The 22,251-nt window shown below is 33.9% G+C and overlaps 1 protein-coding gene and 1 long non-coding RNA gene across 3 annotated transcripts; both read left to right on the top strand.

Moving 5' to 3' along the window:
* The first annotated feature begins 1,562 nt into the window (after positions 1-1,562).
* Positions 1,563-8,304, top strand: LOC103839759. The gene is made up of 2 exons (XR_004451704.1): positions 1,563-3,160; positions 3,281-8,304. It is a non-coding gene; the product is annotated as an uncharacterized LOC103839759 (long non-coding RNA).
* Positions 8,305-9,561: 1,257 nt separating this feature from the next.
* On the top strand, positions 9,562-20,758 carry LOC103839411 (probable protein phosphatase 2C 41). Of its 2 annotated transcripts, XM_009115916.3 has the most exons (6): positions 18,385-18,631; positions 18,761-19,038; positions 19,234-19,521; positions 19,805-19,925; positions 20,033-20,256; positions 20,351-20,758. In XM_009115916.3, exons 2-6 carry the CDS (start codon positions 18,790-18,792, stop codon positions 20,522-20,524), a joined length of 1,056 nt encoding a protein of 351 aa, XP_009114164.1. In that variant the 5' UTR covers positions 18,385-18,631; positions 18,761-18,789; the 3' UTR covers positions 20,525-20,758. The 2 variants fall into 2 exon arrangements, with proteins under 2 accessions (XP_033145473.1, XP_009114164.1); XM_033289582.1 differs by lacking the exons at positions 19,805-19,925; positions 20,033-20,256; positions 20,351-20,758 and having other exon boundaries at positions 9,562-18,631; positions 18,770-19,038; positions 19,234-19,316.
* The last annotated feature ends 1,493 nt before the right edge of the window (positions 20,759-22,251 follow it).

Raw genomic sequence — 22,251 nt, 5'->3', positions numbered from 1 at the left:
TATGAAGATAGAGCTGGTGGTGAAGGGGAGGAGGAGGAGGATGGTGGACGTATGACACTGCTAGTTTTTGTGGTGCTTGTTTCTGTAAGTCTGTACAGAAGCTGATGTTTGCCCAATTCCTTGTCTTCAACACTTTCCCATTGATGATAAAAGAAAACATAACCTCGTCTTTTTAACACACCAATATGATCACCATCATGAAGAAGAGTACAAAAATGAATGCTCGGAAATAAATTAGTTTGTGAAATGCATGCATGCGATGATTAAATCACAAGGATGACAAAAAAAAATGGAAATGAGACGTGTTGCAGAGAGAACCCCTATGAGGTTCTCCCATTGGAGAAGGAAAAAATTATTTCCACTAACCAAAGTTCTAAACTTGCCAAATCACTTTATTTATTCTTAATTTAATCATTAGAACTCATTAGAGGTCTTAATGGATGGAGATGGTCTAAGTGAACCTATGAATGAACGAATCATATATGTCACTCACAACAATATAATGGGCCAAAAACTACGATTCATTAAAAGACGAAAAGGCCAAATATAGCAACGAGTCGAGTTAGACATACTGACCCAAAAACACAATAGTTCAATTTTCCGAGAGCCCACCTTACCAATTAGGTTTCTATAAGCTAGATGATCGGATCCAGATTTATGTTTTCTCTTTCTAATTGGGTTTCATAAGACATGTTGATCAATGGCTGATATCCTTATTAATAATACTCGGTTAAGATCCGCGCCTTGCGCGGGATGAACATTATATATATAAATTATTTTATATATTATATGTTTATAACATATTATGAAATAATAAATATATATTGAATAATTAAAAAGTCATTATCTACTACTTATATAATTAAATTGGTGCGAACATATAAATAAATTTTATAAATCAAAAAAATATTTTTTCTATTTGATATGATATATAATTAAATTTAAATGATAGTAACATATATATGGTGTATTTTAATATTAATATTTATTAGATGATGTTTTTTGCTCATATTTGTTTTTTTATCATTTGTATATGTTATAGCAAAAAGTCTAAATTAGTGATAACAAAATTTTTACTGTGGGATTAATGGTTTAAGTAATTTATAATATTTTAAGAAATTAAGCTGTCAATATTTTTCCAAAATTTTTATAAAAAACAATTTTCAAAGTAATTTCAAAATTAAGATATTTATATATTTTTATATGGCATATAATTTAATTTAAAATGATACATATATTTATATATCTTTTATTTTTGATACTTATTAAATGAGACTTTCAACTTATATTATTTTTTAATTATTTGTATCATGCCATAACAAAAGTTTTAAATCATAGATCACAAAATTTGAATGTAAAACTTTTAACAGTTTTAGTAATTTATACTTGTTTTTAAAAATTCAAAATATATTATATAAATAATTTTTTAAAATTTTTATTATATGGTTACTATGATTGTTTAATTTATTTTAATAGCTTAAAATTAAACAAATATAATTATAATACACACTTATTTTTATCAAATATTTATTATTCAAAATCATTAATTGTCATATATACTTTAGCCACATTAGGCAATTCCGTAATCTTATTTAAGGAAATAATGAAGCACATTAATAATGTATTTATTGTGGTTTAATAAAAAGCTTATTATATATTTAGATGGACCAACCTATTTCTCTAAGGATTCTAAGACTCATTCTAGTGATGACACGTGACTACAAAAAATGTTACAATGCTTCTCAAATAATATATAGGGGATACTGTAATTAGCATTTGTATCAGGACAGAATATTATAAGGAACATGGAGGATGGTTTCACAATTAGGAAACCCTCCAGGATCCACTCACGTGCTTGTGCAAGGAGTTTAAACGAGGCAAAGAGAAAAGGTTGTCACTCTGGATATGGTAAAAAGTCTCACGAGATTTCCTACCTGAAAGATCTTTTTGTCGTGTATTGTCTTTTGAAAACCACTTCAACGTTTCTTGGTCTTTAGGCAAGAGACGGACCAAGGTCTTGTTGTGGATAAAGAGAATGAGGGTGTCGAGGCGTTTTCTTAGCAAGTTCCGTGAGACAAACAAGATCGACAAGCACATCTAGCGCGATATGTATACATAAAAGCCAAGTGTATAAAAAGAGAAGATTGTATAAAAAGAGTAACAGTAACTATTTTAGGTCACAGAATTCAATCATGTGTATCATAACTCAAAAATACAAATATAACAAATTAAAAAACAACAGTTCTGTGTGGTTGGAGAAGAAATAACGATCAATACAATTTCAACTAGAATTTGATTTGCGCACGGCGCACCGCAATGTTTTACATTATTTATAAATCAAAGTTAAGATTGATTATCCTTTTTTTGTCCTTGCATGGTTTGGTTGTTCATATGTTATATAAGTCATTTGTTATTTGATATAAGTCATTTGTTATTTGATAATCTTTTACAAAATGGACAATTTTTCTATCGTATCCCTTATATACTAAAGCACAAGTCACTTGGCTAATTAGATTTTGACACATGGATCCTATTTTATTAAAGATTACAAATTATGTATAAAATAATTAAAGCAAAAATAAAAAAATAAAAAAGGTGAAGAGAACGCACGATCTTTAACAATTGAATCCAATCCAGTAATCTCTTCCAACGGTTCTTCTTGCCCACACTCCACGATCACCATTCATATCAGTGTCTTATAACTACCTTCATTCCATCATTTATACTTCTCCAATGTCTTTCTATGCTCTCTCTTACTCAAATCCACCCAACATTTCTTCTCTGAGATAAATTAGTATTTGGTATATCATCTCATATTGTTTTTTCTTGCCCAGTTTTTCGGGATCTCACTTTTCTCTCTACTTTTTCCATGACAGCATTTGTACAGGGAGCTTTGCTAAGATGCAAAGTTTATCTTAGAAGAACTCAGGTTTGAATCTTTTTTCTTCCCAAATATGTAAATCTGAGACAGAGGAAATGCAATAAAACGTTTTTATGAAAGTGTATACCTCTGCTTCCAATAAAAACAAGAGAGAATAAGAACAAAGTATTGTTGGGTCAGTCTACAATCCAGCAAAAGAAAAGCCAAAACAAATGAAGGAGTTTTCTCTGCAACAAACGGAATACAAGAACAGAACCACCAATAATCTGAAAACAAGTGGTATTTTTAATTTTCTCTGATTCTCTTTCTTATGTTTTTCTTTGAAAATCTCTATTTTATTTTTGTAACCTTTACATACATGACGAAATTCCATCGGCTACTAATATTAATGTGATGCAGCTTTCAGAAGATGGAAATGCAACAAAAACCTAACACTACAGGGGAAAACAGTATCAACAACTTCGATGATGCAACAAGGTATTTACAAATTTTAAGTTCAAAAAAAAAAGAAAACAAGGTATTTACAAAAATGTGTGTTATGGTCTGAGTGCTTCACAAATCTTTTTTAAAAATTATAATACAGCAAATCGAATATATTATATACAAATTGAATATTCTAAATATATGGATTCTATTATGTTTAGTTTCGTTGTTTTTATTATTCATTATATCAAATCTAAGGAGGTCTATTTTAAAGAAGAATTATTTACAAAAGAAATAAGAGTTCAAAAAATAAACGAATAGATCAAACGTAATATTTTAACTACATTTCTTGATGTATGTACCTTAATTTTCAAACTCTTTGTTTGATTAATGCAGCCACTGCTAAATGGAGTACTGAGGTAATCTTTATATATATAATATAATAAGTATATAGGACTCCCATTATATAATCACTCTCTTACTCTTTTCCATTATACAAATCTATTTTTTCTTCTTCTTTTTTTGACAAATGTTTTTTTCTTCTTCCCAATAGCTTATCCTTAGGAAACAAATGAACAAAATATTTGGCTGAGTGCGTATATTTAAGACATCAGACCTTAATACGGGTTGGGAACGTAAATATTTTTAACACTTTTCTTTCGGTTAACCATGGAATCTTCCAATGTTTTTTTTTGAGTTTTTTCAGCAAGAAGTGTATTGGTTTATAACAGTCAAATGATAGGCTAGGTCATCTTACCACCGAGGAACCTGAAATTGGCATATTGGCGCTGACTAAAAGATCAAATGCTATTTATTCCATTCCTTTTATTTGAACTGATGAGTTGATTATAAATGTATTTGAAACCAGTTATTTGTTCTCTTATTTGATCAATATAATACCAAAAAGTAATACTTAACTAAAATTGTTTATTACATTTTACTCAAAACATATTAAATTATACGTAATTATTGATTTGTTTTTCTAATAAATAATATTTGATTTTGTTTTGTAATATGCCTAAAAGAATTAGTTAACCCGCGCTATTGCGCGGGCAAATATCTAGTTTGTTTATAAAGCATAGTCTATTTTTACAGATCAATACATCTATCTTTCAAAAATATACATGTTTCACATAGCAAATAATATGCTATAATTTTTACTTATACTAGTTAATTTTTCCGTGCACATGCACATGGTACAAAATATTTAGTATTTACAAAATACAAATAAAATTATTAATATTATAATTATAATTTTAATTATTTTCTCATTTATATGTATGATTTATTTTAAATAATATTATATTATTTTAATTAAACATAACATGTAATTAGATATATAATGATTCAGTTATTACTTGGATATATTGAATTGTATTTACTTCTCCAAGTTTAACCATTTTTTATGCTAAATATATTAAAATTTTAATTATTTTGTTTTTGCCTTTAGAATTTTGATTTAGGGCTTAAAATATTAGATTGCTTTAAATATTTTTTGGGTTATATTGAACTACACATATTTCATCAAATGGAAGCACAATTAGTTTTGATTATAATTAAACTAAATTTGATTAATTTTATTTATTGCATTAGTTAAGTTCTTCATCTTAAATATGTATATATATATATTTGTAAACTCTTTTGTATAATTTGATATTTTTGGATTTGTAAAAATAGTATCAAAATTGAAATGATAATAAGTATGAAATTTTATTAACAATTTTTACCATTAAAGTTTTGAAAATTCATGACCATATAACAATATTTACAAAAATAATATGTTTTTTGTAAATTCTAAGTAACTTTATACTTTAGATGTATGTAATCTAAATTAAATAATATTCTAAATAATTTTAAAATTAAAAATCCATATTGGTTTATGTATTCTTATTATATGTATATTGAGTTGTATAAATATATAAAATTTTAAAAATAAACATAATAATATTAAGCTTTAAAGAATTTTTTTAGTTAGGTTTGATTAAAGTTTGTAGATTTTTTATTTATGTAGTTTGATAAAATCATACATAAAATGTAAATGAAAACTAAAAAAAACTTATGAAAAATGAATAAACATCTGAATAGTATCAATTATGAAATATGTTTAATTCATCAATGATATTATAGTACATGTTATTAAATTACTTTTGTAAGAATCTAAGAAAATAGTCTGATATAAATAAAATATTTTATTAATTTTTTGTAACTGAAAATATTTTTATTAAATTTAAAGTATATATTTTTCTGTGTATTAAATTTAAAGTATATTAAATTTAAAGTATTAATTTTATGTTTTAAAGAGATGATTATTTTTTAAACATCAAAACTGTTTTTCGTATACTTTTCTTTTGTAAATCACATTATATATAAATTATATTTTCCTAAAATATGTTTATTTCCTTATTTGTAAATATAGTTTTTATTATATGAAATATTTACTTTTATCATAAATGGTATTTGTAAATATATAAAAAAGAAAATACATTAAAATTTTAATTGGAAAAAATTAGAAAATAGTTTTTATAATGATAATTATATATAATATTTAAATTCATTAAAGATACCTTTGTAATTAACCATTGTGAGAATTAACATGAACGCGACACTTAGGAAACTAACTTCTCAATAATATTATAGAGTTATCTATATGGATCACAATCTTATTTATATGCCAAATAATTTCAACCCCTGTAACACTTAAAAACATAATTAATTTAAAATATTAAGAATGAAATATTAAAGTTGAGAATTGTTTTTCATAAACTGTAGAATTTGATTTGTATATAATACTTTATAAATTTTATAAATTATAAAATAAATTACTAACTTTAATTTTGGATTTTTATAATTTAATATATTTTATAATTATTAGATTTATATGAAATTAGCTAACATATAAAGTTTTCAAAATAAATTCAACTTTAACTTAATATGTATATATTCCCCTTTAAGCATTATTTTGTTTCCATTAATCCAATACTTATTTTTGTAAAAGAAAATGAATATATTTGTACATCTAGTGTTAGTAATTTTAATTACAAAAGAAAAGATGAAAGCTCAAAAAAAAAACAAAAACAAAAACTTAGCAAAGTGAGGTATAAGCCATATAAAAACAAAAACCAATGTGAGTGTATAAAAGTTGAATCGAACCAAACCAACCGAAAATTTAAGGTCCAAATCCAAACCACTAAACTCAACAATCACTTTTAGCCCATGCTTCTCTCTCAACGTCGTCCTCTAGCTTCTTCTAGCATTTTTGCATGTTCTGTTGTTCTTCTCGCTTCATCCTCCGCCCAATACCTGAGAGAAAGAAGAATCAAAATCGTAAATGACCTCTAGAGCAGATCCATCTACATTTAATTTCCATGCTGGTCTGAATCAAGACGAAACGGCTGCCATCGAGGAGTACGGCTTCTCAGTTGGAGCTCTTCCTATCAGGTATCTCGGGCTACCTCTAACGAGCAGGAAACTGAAAGTCTCAGAATACTCGCCTCTGCTTGATAAGATAACATCGAGGTTTCATTCTTGGACAACAAAATCTATATCTTATGCGGTGCGTCATCTCTTAATATCGACGGTGATTAATGGAACAGTAAACTTGGGCTTGCGTAGCTATGTTGTTTGGAACAAGACTCTCCTGCTGCGGTTGATTTGCTTACTCTGCTCAACCAGCGGCTCTCTATAGGTGGCTTGGCATAGATTCCATCATTGCACATACAGTTATTCATTCTGGAGCCAAGCAGAAACACAATCGCAGTCATGATATGCAAAATTGGAAACAGTGAAACTGCAAGCTTCTGGTTCGATGTGTGGACTCCTAAGGAGCCGCTAATTAAAGCTATTGGCTCTGATGGTCCTCGCAGACTCCGTATCTCGATAACTGCTTCTGTCAAAGATGCATGCAACAACAACATATGGAACTTGCCATCCCCAAGATCAGATCAGGAAATAACCCTCCATGCTTTCTTGACAACAATTGATACACCAACAGAGGGAATGGTAACGGATGAATATTTTTGGTCAACAGAAGCAACCAGCGCTGGCTCTTTTTCTTCATCTAAAACATGGGAAATTCTCAGACTGTGAAGTGACTCTAAAGCTTGGGCCTCGACTGTCGGTTTAAGGGGCAGTACCTAAACACGCCTTCAACATGTGGATCGCAACCCTTGACTGATTGCCAACGAGAAAACTATTAGCGTACTGGGGGATGAACATCCAGTCACATTGCTGCCTATGTTCCGCTGAGCCTGAGACCAGAGATCATCTTCTGCTCTCTTGTCAATTTGAAGTAGAGATATGGAACAAAGTATTCTTCCGGATAGGAAGGCCCACGTCTCATTTTGGATCGTGGCCAGACTTACTCCGCTGGATCCAGGAGCCTCACACGAAATGAATCAAGCTACTAAGGCTGCTCTCCTCTCAGGCGGCAGTCTACAGCATATGGAGACAGAGAAATAACGTGTTTCATTACCAAACAACAGTTCTTCCTCTGGTCATCTTCAGGGAAATCGACAGAACCGTAAGAAACATCATCCATGCCAGGAAGTGTAGACGACGGTTCCGCAAACTTATGGAATGTTGGCTAATCTAATTTCGGGGTTAGCCTCCAACAAGCTGCTTAACTTTATTGATTTCTTGTTTCTACTTTATTTGCCAAGAAATCTTTTGTATAGGATGCAACAATGCAACCTTAACCACTTCATTTATGATATTAACATTCATAGCAAAAAAAAAAAAGAAAAAAAAAACTAATCAAAATGGCCTATATTGTCAAAAGTCATGCAATCCTCATAATTCTTTGATTTTGCTTGACAAAGAAAGAAGAAAAAACAACTAGTTTTCTTTGGTCAAAAAAGAAAGAAAAAACTTTAAGATGATATTTTCTATACCTAGTAATGGATAAAGAGTTTCTTTCAACTTCAATGGTAATAAACAAGTTTTATAACCCTAACTATTATCTAACCCTAACATATAGAGATATGTCAAAAAAAAAAACCTAACAAATAGAGACGGACTATCCTCAGCCAGTATTCTAATAAGATGAAGCAAAGCACATATAAATAACCCTAGAAAATAGAGAGCTCTCAATCCGCCGCAGCCACAGATTAGGTTGTTTCTATCTTTTCCTTCATAGAAGTTTCTGTCAGCCCTCAGCCAGAAACCATGTCCTATTTGCCTCCTGTGTGGACTCTCGCTAACTATGCCAATACTTTCCCAGGTAAGATCTATTCGATTAGATCTGATTATATCCCATGACCTGATATGTTTTTTTCCCCCAGTCTCTAATTGTTTGTTTATAATTGATCTGATATGTTTTGTTTTCCCAGCTGCACACACAGGTGTCTTCTGGGACATCAATGATTTCCCACTTCCATGTCTCGATCCCCATGTGGTTTATGAGAATATCAATTCAACCCTTCTCAATAAGGGTTACACGGGACCCGTGTCTATATGATACGCAAATGATGAAACCCAGATAAAGGAGGATTATGAGACTTTACATTCAGAATCTGTTTCGAACCTCAAGGTGGGTTAAACCTTACTTTTTTTCTCTCTCTCTCTCTCTCTCTCTCTTTTTTTCTACTTATTGTGTGTGTAATCTATCGATCTATTTTGCAGAAACCAGAGATTATAGAATGACAGTGGAGATGCTAATATGTGCGCTGGATCATCCAATATCAAATCTGATGGCACTCGCAGAGGACTTCAAAGAGGAAGATGCAGTTGATAATATTTACCTTTTGCACCATAGACAACAAAATATCTTCTTAGCATACAAGCAGCAAGCAGGATCAATACTCGTACCGAAAACCCACGGTGGCTTTATGAAAGTCTCTTGCAAGCTGTAGATCAACATGTTGACAAAAAGCTGACGACCACCATCATAATTTTCAACTCCCCAACCTTAGGGAGCTTCCCCAGATCATCGGGTAAGCTTGAAATTCTTTTTTAAAAATTTATATATTGATTCATCTGATCATTATTTGTTAAACTATATAATCTAATCTCTCCTTGATACATTTACATAAGTTAGTTATTTATGTTATTACACAAAGAGTTGTAACTCTTCAAGTTGTGTCCTTTAGTATAAAGAGTTGTGTTTCTTATACTTGTATTGATTCGATCTCTATATAAAGATCAATCATCTGTTGTAAACATAATCACCGAATCTCAATAATACAAAAGTATTTTCAGAAAAGTTTATAAGCCTGAAACGTCTATCTTATTCTTTCTCTCGAACTCGTGTGTAACATACTGTGATCGTTGTGTAACACAAGCGGTTGGTAAAAGATTAACATGGTATCAGAGCTTTACGTTTGAGAGGACAAAGAACAAAGCACTAGTAAGAAAAACACTTGGCGTGGAGAAAAGGAGGCTAGAGGATTTTGTCATACGATTTTGGAATCACTCGAAACAATGAAGAATCAAGTAATCCCCATATTTGATGGATAGAAGTACGAATTCTGGAGCATTAAGATGATAACCATTCTCAAGACCAGGAAGTTATGGTCTGTGGTTGAAGAAGGCGTAGCAGCCCCACCAGCACAAGTGGATGAAACCCCTGAAACAGCAAGGGCAAGATCGCTTAGAGAAGAAGCGATGATGAACGATACATTGGCTTTGCAAATCTTGCAAACTGCTGTATCGGATCAAATCTTCTCACGAATTGCAGCAGCATCAACATCCAAAGAGGCGTGGGATGCATTGAAGGAGGAGTATAAAAGCTCTCCTCAAGTTCGTTTGATTAAACTTCAAACATTGCGAAGGGAGTATGAGAATCTGAAGATGTATGAGAATGAAGACATTAAGGTCTTCACAGATAAGATAGTTGAATTGGCAAATCAATTAACTTATCATGGTGAACAGAAGTCGGATGTTCAACTCATACAGAAGATACTCATCTCTCTCCCAGCCAAGTTCGATAGCATAGTCAGTGTGTTGGAGCAAACAAGCGATTTGACTTCAACAAAGATGACAGTGTTGATCGGGATCTTGAAGGCTCATGAAGCAAGGCTGGCTGCAAGAGAAGAAAGCACCAGTGAAGGAGCATTCGATGCTCGTGTTAAATACAAAAATTCTGGTGTTACACAAGATAACTCAAAGCGCCAAGGAGGCAAGAAGTGGTGCGGTTTCTGCAAGAGAAACAACCACAATGAGAGCGAGTGTTGGAGAAAACAGAAGAAGGATGATCCAAAGAAGGATCACAGAAGTAACAAGGAGTGTTACAATTGTTGCAAGTTAGGCCACTTTGCAAATCAGTGCTACTCAAAGAAGAAAGAGATGGCACATGTGAGTCTCGAAGAAGACTCAAATGAAGATCACATGTTGTTCAGTGCGAGCGAAGCAGCAACAACAGTGATGGAAGATGTCTGGTTAGTAGACAGTGGAACAACTAATCATATGACAAAGGAGGAGAGTTACTTCTCAAAGCTTGATAGAAGTATCAAGGTTCCAATAAAGATTGGAAATGGAAGCACAGTCATGACAGCCGGTAAAGGAGACATTACCGTCATGACTAAAGGTGGCAAGAAGACCATCAGAAATGTGTTTTTGGTTCCGGGTTTGGCGAAAAATTTGTTGAGTGTTCCACAAATTGTTTCAAGCGGATACCGGGTGAGTTTCCAAGAGAAGAGATGTATCATAGATGATGCAAAAGGAAGGAGGATAATGGATATCCCAATGACTCACAAAAGCTATCGGATCAGGATGAGTTCGGCTCAGGTAGAAGAAGCCATGAGCGCTAGTGAGCAAGGAAAGATGGAGACATGGCACAAGAGACTTGGTCATGTAGGCGACAAAAGGTTGCAACAAATGCAAGACAAAGACTTGGTAAAGGGATTACCAAAGTTTAAAGTCAAGAAGGAAGCATGTGAGGCGTGTAGACTTGGAAAGCAATCACGCAAAAGCTTCCCAAAGGAATCTCAAACTAAGACAAGAGAGAAGCTTGAGATTGTACATACGGATGTATGTGGGCCGATGCAGCATCAGTCTGTTGATGGAAGCCGATACTTTTTGCTATTCTTGGATGATCATACTCACATGTGTTGGGTATACTTCATGAAGCAAAAGTCAGAGACTTTCTCACTGTTCAAGAAGTTCAAAGCAATGGTGGAGAAGCAATCGGATTGTACTATCAAGACGCTGAGATCAGATGGAGGTGGTGAGTTCACTTCACGAGAATTCAACCGGTTCTGTGAAGAAGAAGGAATCAATAAGCAAGTCACCTTGCCTTATTCACCACAACAAAATGGTGCAGCGGAGCGCATGAATAGGACCTTGGTGGAGATGGCTAGATCGATGTTGGCAGAGCAAGACTTACCGCTCAAGTTATGGGCAGAAGCGGTATACACTGCCTCATACCTTCAAAACCGTCTACCATCAAAGGCGATAGAGGAAGATGTCACTCCTATAGAGAAGTGGTGTGGACACAAGCCAGATGTGTCACACATGAGAATGTTTGGTAGCATATGCTACATACATGTCCTGGATCAAAAGAGGAGGAAGCTAGACGTCAAGGCAAAGCGTGGAGTCTTTGTTGGATATAGCAACCAATCCAAAGGCTATAGAGTTCTCATCTTGGAGAATGAGAAAATTGAAGTATCAAGAGATGTCGAGTTTGAAGAAAGCAATAAGTGGGATTGGAAGAGGCAAGAAGAAGTGAGGAAGACATTGGAGTTGTCTATGGAAGACTCTCAATCGCCTGAAGAACAAACCGAAGGTGCATTAAGCCCTGAGGAACAAACCGAAGGTGCATCCAGCCCTGAGGAACAATTCGGAGGTACTTTCAGTCCTGTTCTCTTTCAAAATGATGATCATGATACTAGTAGTGGAGATGAAGAAACTTCTAAGGCACCAAAGAAGTTCAAGTCTATGGTTGATATCATGGAAATGGCACCGAGAGTAGAGCTTGATGAAGCGGCTCAAGCTATAGAAACTTGTCTTCATGCAAATGAAGAACCATACACTTATGATGAAGCGTGTGGTACCAAGGAATGGAGAGAAGAAATGAATGAGGAGATAGCCATGATTGAGAAGAACAAGACGTGGAAACTAGTGGACAAGCCAAAGAAGAAGAATGTAATAAGTGTGAAGTGGATCTACAAGATCAAGACCGATGCAAATGGCAATCACATCAAGCACAAGACGCGGCTAGTTGCAAGAGGGTTCTCTCAAGAGTATGGTGTTGACTATCTTGAGACGTTTGCTCCTGTCTCAAGACATGATACAATACGAGCCATACTTGCCTATGCGGCTCAGATGAAGTGGCAATTGTATCAGATGGATGTGAAGTCAGCCTTTCTCAATGGCGACCTCAAGGAAGAAGTGTATGTCACACAACCGCCTGGGTATGTGACACACGGGAAGGAACACAAGGTGTTAAGGCTACACAAAGATTTATATGGTTTAAAGCAAGCCCCAAGGGCATGGTATGGAAGGATAGATTCATACTTTCTTCAAAACGGTTTTGAGAGGAGTATGAATGATGTGGCCTTATACATCATGAAGCAAGGAGGAGATGTGTTGATCGTGAGCCTATATGTGGATGATAAAATCATCACAGGAAGCAACATTCAGAGCATCAGTACATTCAAGGAGAACATGAAGAAAGAATTCGAGATGGTGGATCTTGGATTGTTGAACTACTTTCTTGGAATGGAAGTAATTCAAGACAATGGAGGCATATTTCTTTCACAAGAAAAGTATGCAAACAAACTTGTAGACAAGTTTGGGATGCGAGACAACAAGAGTGTAAGCAACCCACTTACACCACAAGGAAAAGAAGTTGAGGATGACAAGGAGTATGGAGATCCGACAAAGTATAGAAGCATCATTGGAGGGCTTTTGTACTTGTGTGCATCAAGACCTGATGTGATGTATGCAAGCGCTTATCTCTCAAGATACATGTCATCACCTCGCATGAAGCACTACCAAGAAGCCAAGAGGGTGTTAAGATATGTCAAAGGAATATCAAACTTTGGAGTGTACTTCACAAGCGTGAAAGAACCAAGACTTCTAGGCTACACGGACAGCGATTGGGGTGGTTCTAAGGAAGACAAGAAAAGCACTTCAGGTTATGTGTTTACTCTTGGATCAGCCATGTTTTGTTGGCAGTCAAGCAAGCAACAAACAGTGGCGCAATCAACGGCTGAGGCGGAGTACATAGCCGTGTGTGCAGCAGCAAATCAAGCAGTGTGGTTACAAAGACTATTTGAAGACTTTGGTCAGAAGTTTGAAGGAGGCATTCCGATCTTATGTGACAACAAATCAGCAATAGCAATTGGGAAGAATCCAGTGTAACACAGAAGGACGAAGCACATAGAGATCAAGTACCATTTTGTGAGGGAAGCTGAGCAAAAGGGAATCATTAAACTGAAGTATTGCAAAGGGGATGATCAACTCGCAGACATTCTCACAAAGGCATTGGGTGGTTCAAGATTTGAAGATCTAAGGAAGCAGCTTGGAGTCAAGTCGAGATATGATTAAGGAGGAGTGTTAGACTATATAATCTAATCTCTCCTTGATACATTTACATAAGTTAGTTATTTATGTTATTAAATAAAGAGTTGTAACTCTTCAAGTTGTGTCCTTTAGTATAAAGAGTTGTGTCTCTTATACTTGTATTGATTCGATCTCTATATAAAGATCAATCATCTGTTGTAAACATAATCACCGAATCTCAATAATACAGAAGTATTTTCAGAAAAGTTTATAAGCTTGAAACGTTTATTTTATTCTTTCTCTCGAACTCGTGTGTAACACACTGTGATCGTTGTGTAACACAAGCGGTTGGTAAAAGATTAACATTATTAAGTCTTAATGGATTTGATCGATCACCATCTGTTTTTTTTGTTTTTTTATTCTTCTTTTGTTATTTAAATGAAATTGTCTTACTTGCAGTTCATTGATACACATGCCATCTGGGACTTAGTGGATTCCGCAGCACTTCAAGATTTGAAACCTGACATCATTGCTGCCAATATCGATGCATTTTTATGCGTAAAGATCTTCCCCCTCCAATCTCCATGTCGATATCGTCCCCAAAGGTGATGATTCTAGAATATGTGTATATATATATTTTGTTAATAAAAAAAATTGTGTTATTTATGTAAACTATTTCTTTTCAGGAAATAGGCGTTCCAGAATCCCAAAAATTGCAAAATTCATTCTATTCCATGCATTGACTCATCGTAGATTACCAACAACCTTGCTGGTACTCGCAGAAGACATTCTTAGAGACCACCCTCTCTTCATGACCATTTGTCAAGCTGTGACATCGAGAGGTCTGAATCTCATTTTTCAGACGCCCAAGTCCATATTAACGTCTGAGTTATATTTGGATCCCCAATTAAGAAGTTGGTTCTGATTGGACTCTTCATGTTCATTGCTCTTCGAAATAAGCTTTTCGTGGTCACTGCCCTTGTGTGTGTTTTTCTTTTATTTATTTCAATGCAGTTTGAATACGTGGGTTTTGTAAAATATAACTTATTGTGCTCTTCCTTTATGGTTTAGGATAACAATTATCTAATAATGTTGGGTTCTTCTTCTGATCATTTTTGTAATATGGGTATAAAATCTTCAACCTTTGAAATTGAAAGGTTTCACTCTCGTTGTTCTGCCGCCTAAACCCATATTAATGTCTATGTTTCTTTTGGCGTCCAAATTAACATAATTTTGTATTTAAAATTTTGTACATGGTTTATATTTAAATTTAGTTACATAATTTGTTTTATTATTATTTTAGTTGGATTTTGAGAAGAATTTGATCTTTGTTATACAGCGTTTATCCAGTATCTATATACAGTATTAGAAAGGAAGAAAAAAACATTTTCCAATGTCAGTTGAAACAGTCCATGCAAATAAGTGCAATGCATACATGGAACTTCATGCAAAGAACACAGACCAATAAGCTTTGAAATTGAAAGGTTTGTTATCATCGTTCAAACCCTACTAAATTTAAAGCCCATCGAGCATTACGGAAGTGATCCTAATTGATGTCGTACGTAGACTCAATGATGAAAGATAATCTAAACCTCCTTAACCTGAACTTCCAAATAGTGGTTGTCATTGAAGGGTCTTAAGACTCTTACTGCATGCTTTGCGTGCTAATATTTACACAAATGTGACCTTTGGCTATTTGTTTCTAGATTGATCATGTCTTAGATTCAACTTACAAGGAGATGTCTGAGCTCAGTAACAAGGGCTTGTGACCTATGTCGTGACATTGAGATGGCCTGTACAACATGACAACATCAAAGAACCAAACACATCAAAATTGATATTCAAAAGTAGGGAATGGAGAGGTTCACGTCTTACACATTCCTTCCACGCTACAATATGCTGACATTTTTACAAAAAGACTACCTTCATCCCTCTTCAGCTTCCCATCCAGTCTTGGCGTGAGAGACTCCACGCTGCAACTGCGGGAGGGTATTAGATAAGATAACTATCTTTGTATAGTTTAGATATTGCTTTGTATATTTTCCTAGATTCCTGTTAGTCTAGAGGAGACCCCCCATATCTCTCAACTAATGTGTACTATATCTTGTGAAGTCAATACACATACATTCTAAGGGAAGCATACTTACTTTCAGAAACTGGGACACACAACCATCGACTTAGGAATATCACCAGAAAAGCGATCCTATGGACAGAGACTTAAGTCGGTAGAGGGACATCTCGTCTGCTTCCCTTTAGATTTCAAGTGCAAAGAAGATCTAATTAAGACCTTTCTTCAATGGGAGTAAATACTACGTCTCCTCTCAAGTCTTCCGTTCAGATCATATACCTTGCATCTTGTTTGTGGATATATTCAGTGACCGGTCCATACGAAAATAACTTCATTGTTATATTTAATCAATTCAACTCACATATTGTTTATGGGAAAGAAGTAAAGATGTCTGTATAGAGAGGGATATGTGGGAACTCAGAAGAGAAGCCATTTTACTATTATTGGTTGCTCTCTTCTGATGTGAAGAAAGAAAGAAAGAAAGAAAGAAAGAAAGAAAGAAAGAAAGAAAGAAAGAAAGAACAAAGTCATTTTCTAAAAGTTAAAAATATTTACTATCTTATGCCTAAATTTTAAATTTATCAGCCACCCACATATGATTTGTAAGTATGCGAAAGAAGACTAGTGAATAAACTAAAGTCGGTGTCGAGATCCACGAGGAGCCATGTGACAATGACTTTGTGTCTCTTGTTGTTTGCCTCTGAATCAAACAACTCCATCTTTGCCACTTGCATCTCTTCGTTGTGTCATTTGTTTGTTTCGACTGTTTGGATCTATTTGTGTGTTATGTCCCAACTTACAAAAGAAAATTCAAAATGAAAAGTTAAGTATGTGGAGGATTTGGTGGTCAGTTGTATACGTAAACACACACATTTACAAGATACTACGGAAAGGGGTTACCAGAGCTAAATTAAATTAAATTGTAGCTTTACAGTATGTCGCTAATTCATTGTATATTTTTATTTCATCCTTTCTAAAATAGGATTTAGATATGGATCGTTAGTTTGCTCCATTGTGACCATGCATTTAGCATATTCCATCTACTGCATAATAATTTATATTATCTCTTTCCGTTGTAGCTTTATTTCACTACAATATTATCATGAAGTACCGCCCACATCATTAAGTCCGCACTCTCTTAATTAACAATTATTCAAACTTAATTTTAATATGAAAGTCGTAAGCACTGATATCTATGGATACCTAATAAATCTAGCAAAGTAGCCATGTATAAAATCTAACGTATATGAAATATAAATGAATAAATTTGATTTATAATTGCAAAAAAAAGTAAAGCTTAGAAGAAACTTTCGATTGAGTTTCCCGTAAAATTTAGAATCCCACAATTATATACGCATATATAATATATACATACGTAAATGTGTATTTTAAGAACTTACGAGTAAAAAACCCTTAATAAAGTTGCTCTTAGTAAAAAAAAAAACTATAAATTGAAAGGAAAAGTAAAGCTTAGTAAAAAAAAAAAAGCAAACCAAAAGGTAATAAAGACCCCACTCAAATGTGATTATATATACACACAACACACATATTTTTGTATGTAAGAACATGTGAATGATAGGAACATATCATCTGACTAAGGTGTGATTGAATAACATTTTTAAAGATAAAGAGTTGTTTTGGATCAAAGGCATTTACCATTAGCTTTTAGATTCGAGAAACTCTCACAGCCACAACTTTTTACGACAAGTGCTTATTGTTTAACAAACCCCACATGATATCATTTTATATAATTCCACCACATTCATTAATATATTGATTTGCTTCCACAACCACATTTAATCTTGACGTTTTACTATTTAAAAGTATATACATCTCTATCATAATGACTTAAGGATGTATTAAGCAGCTATAATTGATTCATTTGTCGGTGTTAAAACTTTATTTTATATCGTGACGAAAGTTTTTGATTGGTTATTCACTGTGGTTGTTGTAACGGGTTCGAGTCATTTGACCTCAAACTTAGCATATGTCCATTTGATGATTGCGTTGAAATGACATTTTCGCCTAACACATCCTCAATACAGGTTGTATAGATGCATATACCATTTTGAAGTACGAAATACACTATTGGACAGAAAATACATGTTATAGATACATACGCATATAATACACCAAATTGACATACATATAGTTTTTCTTAAGTAAAATTTTACTTGCCTATCCTATATGTATTTTGGGCTCTAGTATAGAAACTCGTGCATCTATAATTCGTTTACGAGTCTAAATACATATATACAACAAGTAAACAGAAAAGCTTGTGGTTTTATAATAAAATTTATTTTAGCCATGTATATTTTAAATTTATGTTGAATTAGTCTATTCTTAGACTATTTTGTCTAGATATGTTCATGATTTTATGCTATTGTGATTGGTTTATATATATATATATTTGAGTTTAAACATATATTTTCTTAGTTTTGTATCTCCTTTGAAGTAAATAGGATGTGATGCAATTTTACCATTTAATCTTCTTTTATCAATAAAAATATACATACTTTTTTAACCAATAAAATACATATACGTTTCCTTAAACTGACCAAATATAACCACTTGTTATAGCCTTCAACGATGTATATAAAAAAATTGTCGTCAACTTTATGCTTATCATATACGTGTCCTTATCGACATGCAAAAATAATGTATTGTACACAATAAAAGGCTTAGAATAGTCGAAGAAGAGAAATATAAAGATGATGATGAGTCATAGAGACCATTCACCAGCTTATAAGTAGTAAATCCAGCAACAGGAAAAATAATCAACCGAGAAACTCCGATCAAGAATCTTCACCGGAGAAAGGGTGATTAATTTGCTAACTAAACCTTCGACTCTCTTTTTATTTCCTTAATTATGTTTATATATACCTAAGTCGTATCTCTTGGTATTACTCGGAACAACTGTAACTTATTCAGACAGTTATTATCTATAGTTATTGTAGGATCGTAAGAGCACTTGAGAATGGTGCTTCTGCCTGCTTTCTTGGATGGGTTGGCGAGAAGTGTGTCGATGAAGAAAGGAAAATATATACCAGAAGATGAAGATGGAGGGGGAGAGATCGCAAAATTGTTGATGAAAGATGCCAAGAAGAACTCGACTTTGCTTGGCTCATCAGGCTTTGTTAAGTCAGAAACTTCTAAGAGATTCACCTCTATTTGTTCTAATAGAGGTGAGAAAGGAATCAACCAAGATCGTGCCATTGTTTGGGAGGTAAAGTTTATATAAATACTATATGTTATGTAATTTTCATTTTATATGTATTATTAGTGGCAAAAGTATATGTTTAAATGGAATCATGATCAAATACAATAGCCGTTCTATGAAAAAAATGGAATCATGATCTAGTTAATAAGGTTTATGTATATATGATAATTGAGAAACTACAACTTGTCTTATAATATATAGGAGTTTGGGTGCCAAGAAGACATAACATTTTGTGGGATGTTCGATGGACATGGACCATGGGGACATGTGATAACCAAAAGAGTCAAAAAGTTATTTCCATCTTCACTGCTTTGCCAATGGCAACAAACTATTGCATCATTATCATTGTCGCCGGAATGTTTCTCCCCGTTTGATATTTGGAAGCAATCTTGCCTGAAGACATTCTCCCTCATCGATCTTGATCTCAAAATCCATCCTTCCATTGATTCTTACTGCAGCGGCTGCACCGCTCTAACTGCCGTCTTGCAGGTACATATCTTGTAACCAGACACACAAAACTCTTCACTAGATATTATGACCCGTTCTAAGATTAGTAAACCAATTTTTTTTTATATATTAACTCAAAAAATTTTGAGACCCTAAATTGATGTTTCACTTGGCTATGGTCAGGGCCGGTTTTTACTTATGGCCATAGCCAAACTAACAAACCGTATCATTGTCATTTAAGACGTCTACAGTAACCTATTATGAACCATCTTGAAGTTCACGTAGAAAAGTTGCTAAATGTTGAAGTTTGATGTTGCTTTTGAAGGGTGATCATCTTGTTGTAGCAAATGCTGGTGACTCACGAGCAGTAATAGCAACGACTTCGGACGACGGAAGCGGTTTAGTACCGGTTCAGCTATCAGTAGACTTTAAACCGAACATTCCTGGTATATCTCCAAAAGCCTTTCCATATTTAACAGTTAAAGTATTCAGATGGAAAGATTCTATACAACTGGAATTAACAAATGGTATGTTTTAATTCCCGGTTAAACAGAGGAAGCAGAACGGATAAAACAATCAGATGGACGATTGTTTTGCCTAGATGATGAACCGGGAGTCTACCGGGTAGGCATGCCAAATGGAAGATCACTCGGTTTAGCTGTCTCAAGAGCGTTTGGAGACTACTGTCTTAAAGACTTTGGTTTAGTCTCTGTACCGGAAGTGACATACCGAAAGATAACCGATAAGGACCAGTTCCTCATCTTAGCCACTGATGGGGTAAAATATCAAATATTTATTTCAACTTTTGAATCAAATCAAAATATAGACACACATATATAACTTACATTATCATGTATGTGTGTGTACGAAGATGTGGGATGTGATGACAAATGATGAGGCAGTGGAGATAGTAAGAGGAGTCAAAGAAAGAAGAAAGAGTGCAAAGAGACTGGTGGAGAGAGCTATGATGCTTTGGCGTAGGAAGAGAAGAAGCATCGCCATGGATGATATATCTGCTCTTTGTCTCTTCTTTCATCCGTCTTAGGTTCACTCTTCTTTAACCTCTAATTACATATATCAATGTATTTTGAGCTTCGACAACAAAAATGTGATATATATACACACATTTACATAGAATAATATATGTTGTGAAGACGGTTGTTAAGATTAGAAACGAGTACGAGTGATTAAGAGTTTCATCATGTTTTTGTAAATTGGTGTGTAATGTACATTGTGCTTCTTGAGTAACGTTGAAATGGCAAGCTGAATCAGTGGAGGACATGCTTGGCTCTTAACTAGGATTAGAAACATGACATCAACTTAAAACATTAAAGATGCACATTTCAAGGACTTGCTTGCTTGCAGATAAAATGTATATACCAGTGATTAGACTAACCAGTGTCTTTCTCTCTGTTTACACTCATCAGTGAGATACTGCGTATGCCTCTTTTCCAAATTTGTATTCATATGTTTGTGTCTCTAACAAGTCTTCTTATCAACCTTGATTTATTTAAGGAACATATATGGTATGAAACTGATTTCTTGTTTTTCGACGTGCAAGAGAGAAACTTACTTCATGTATAATACTAACTACTCTTCTCTTTTTGGCTAATTATGCAATGACAAAGAAGGGAAAACGTCCAACAAGATGTATCTGACTGTTTTAAGAAATGTTTTGGAAGAGCCAAACAAAATCTCACATTTGGAAATATAACGAGTACAGATTAAATAAACCAGAGCTCATAATGAGAAACCAGTTTGACTGAGACCAACGGTAGCCCTTAATGATCAAAAAGGAAATCAGTGAATACACAGATTAGGCCTTGTTAATGGATGTTTGTTCAACTGTAGCCCTTAATGATCAAAAAGGTGTCATTTGGATATAATTCAAAATTTCACTAAAACTCTGGAATCTGTTGATTCAGAGTTGATTTGAATTCATTCAGTTTCAATCATTCAATAATTTTCCTTCAGAAAATTCAAAATAAGTTTACACCTTACCTTTTCGACTATTTTTTAATTATATATGACTTTTTAAAAATCATATTTGCTACAATTTACATAATTTTAATAGCTTAAAGAAGAAGAAGCTCAAGGCCTTGGCTTCAGGCTAAAGGACGGTAAGGACCCCCTGATGCTGCTGCATCACTCACTCGTGCATTTTAGTTGATTTGCACTGAACTTAGAATATATGAGCACACAAAGTTGGCCCTAATAATTTTTGCTGGTTCTCCAACACCCACTTGATTACAGTAACCACCACTTCCAATGATATAAGCCAGTATGTGGCCAATGGGGCTAACCTCACTGTTACCAAAAGCAACAACAAGCTTTTCCTTTTTTTGTTGATAAGTATAACAACCTTATTCTTTTCGTCAATGAAGAAACTACTAGCGCCAATCTTAACTTGAAAACAAATGATTGGTCTCATATCAACAGCTAAGAACAACTGTTACACAACACCTCTTTAGGTTCAATTTTCGTAGTAACCCCCGAACCTACATCCTCAATGTTTCCTTGCGCTGAAATAACACAGCAAGCTGCTCCTCTCTAACATTAGAGAAAGTCGCAACACCTTCCTTAGGGTAAGAGTAAAAAGTCAGAGGCAGACCAAATCTCTCTGTTGTAAAATCAAAACATACTAGACGTGTCACATGACTTGTAAAGAACTTCTTGGTTTGAGCCATCTTGTTTGCCCGCAATAAGGTTCCAAACCGTAAGTTTAGGCTTGTTTATTTTTTCTTCTCCATTGACGATGCATAACAATAAACC

Source organism: Brassica rapa, chromosome A01 (assembly GCF_000309985.2).
Source record: "Brassica rapa cultivar Chiifu-401-42 chromosome A01, CAAS_Brap_v3.01, whole genome shotgun sequence".
In the NCBI taxonomy this organism is placed as follows: domain Eukaryota; kingdom Viridiplantae; phylum Streptophyta; class Magnoliopsida; order Brassicales; family Brassicaceae; genus Brassica; species Brassica rapa.
Note: the sequence above shows the minus strand (reverse complement) of the source record. Positions and strands in the feature narration are given on the sequence as shown.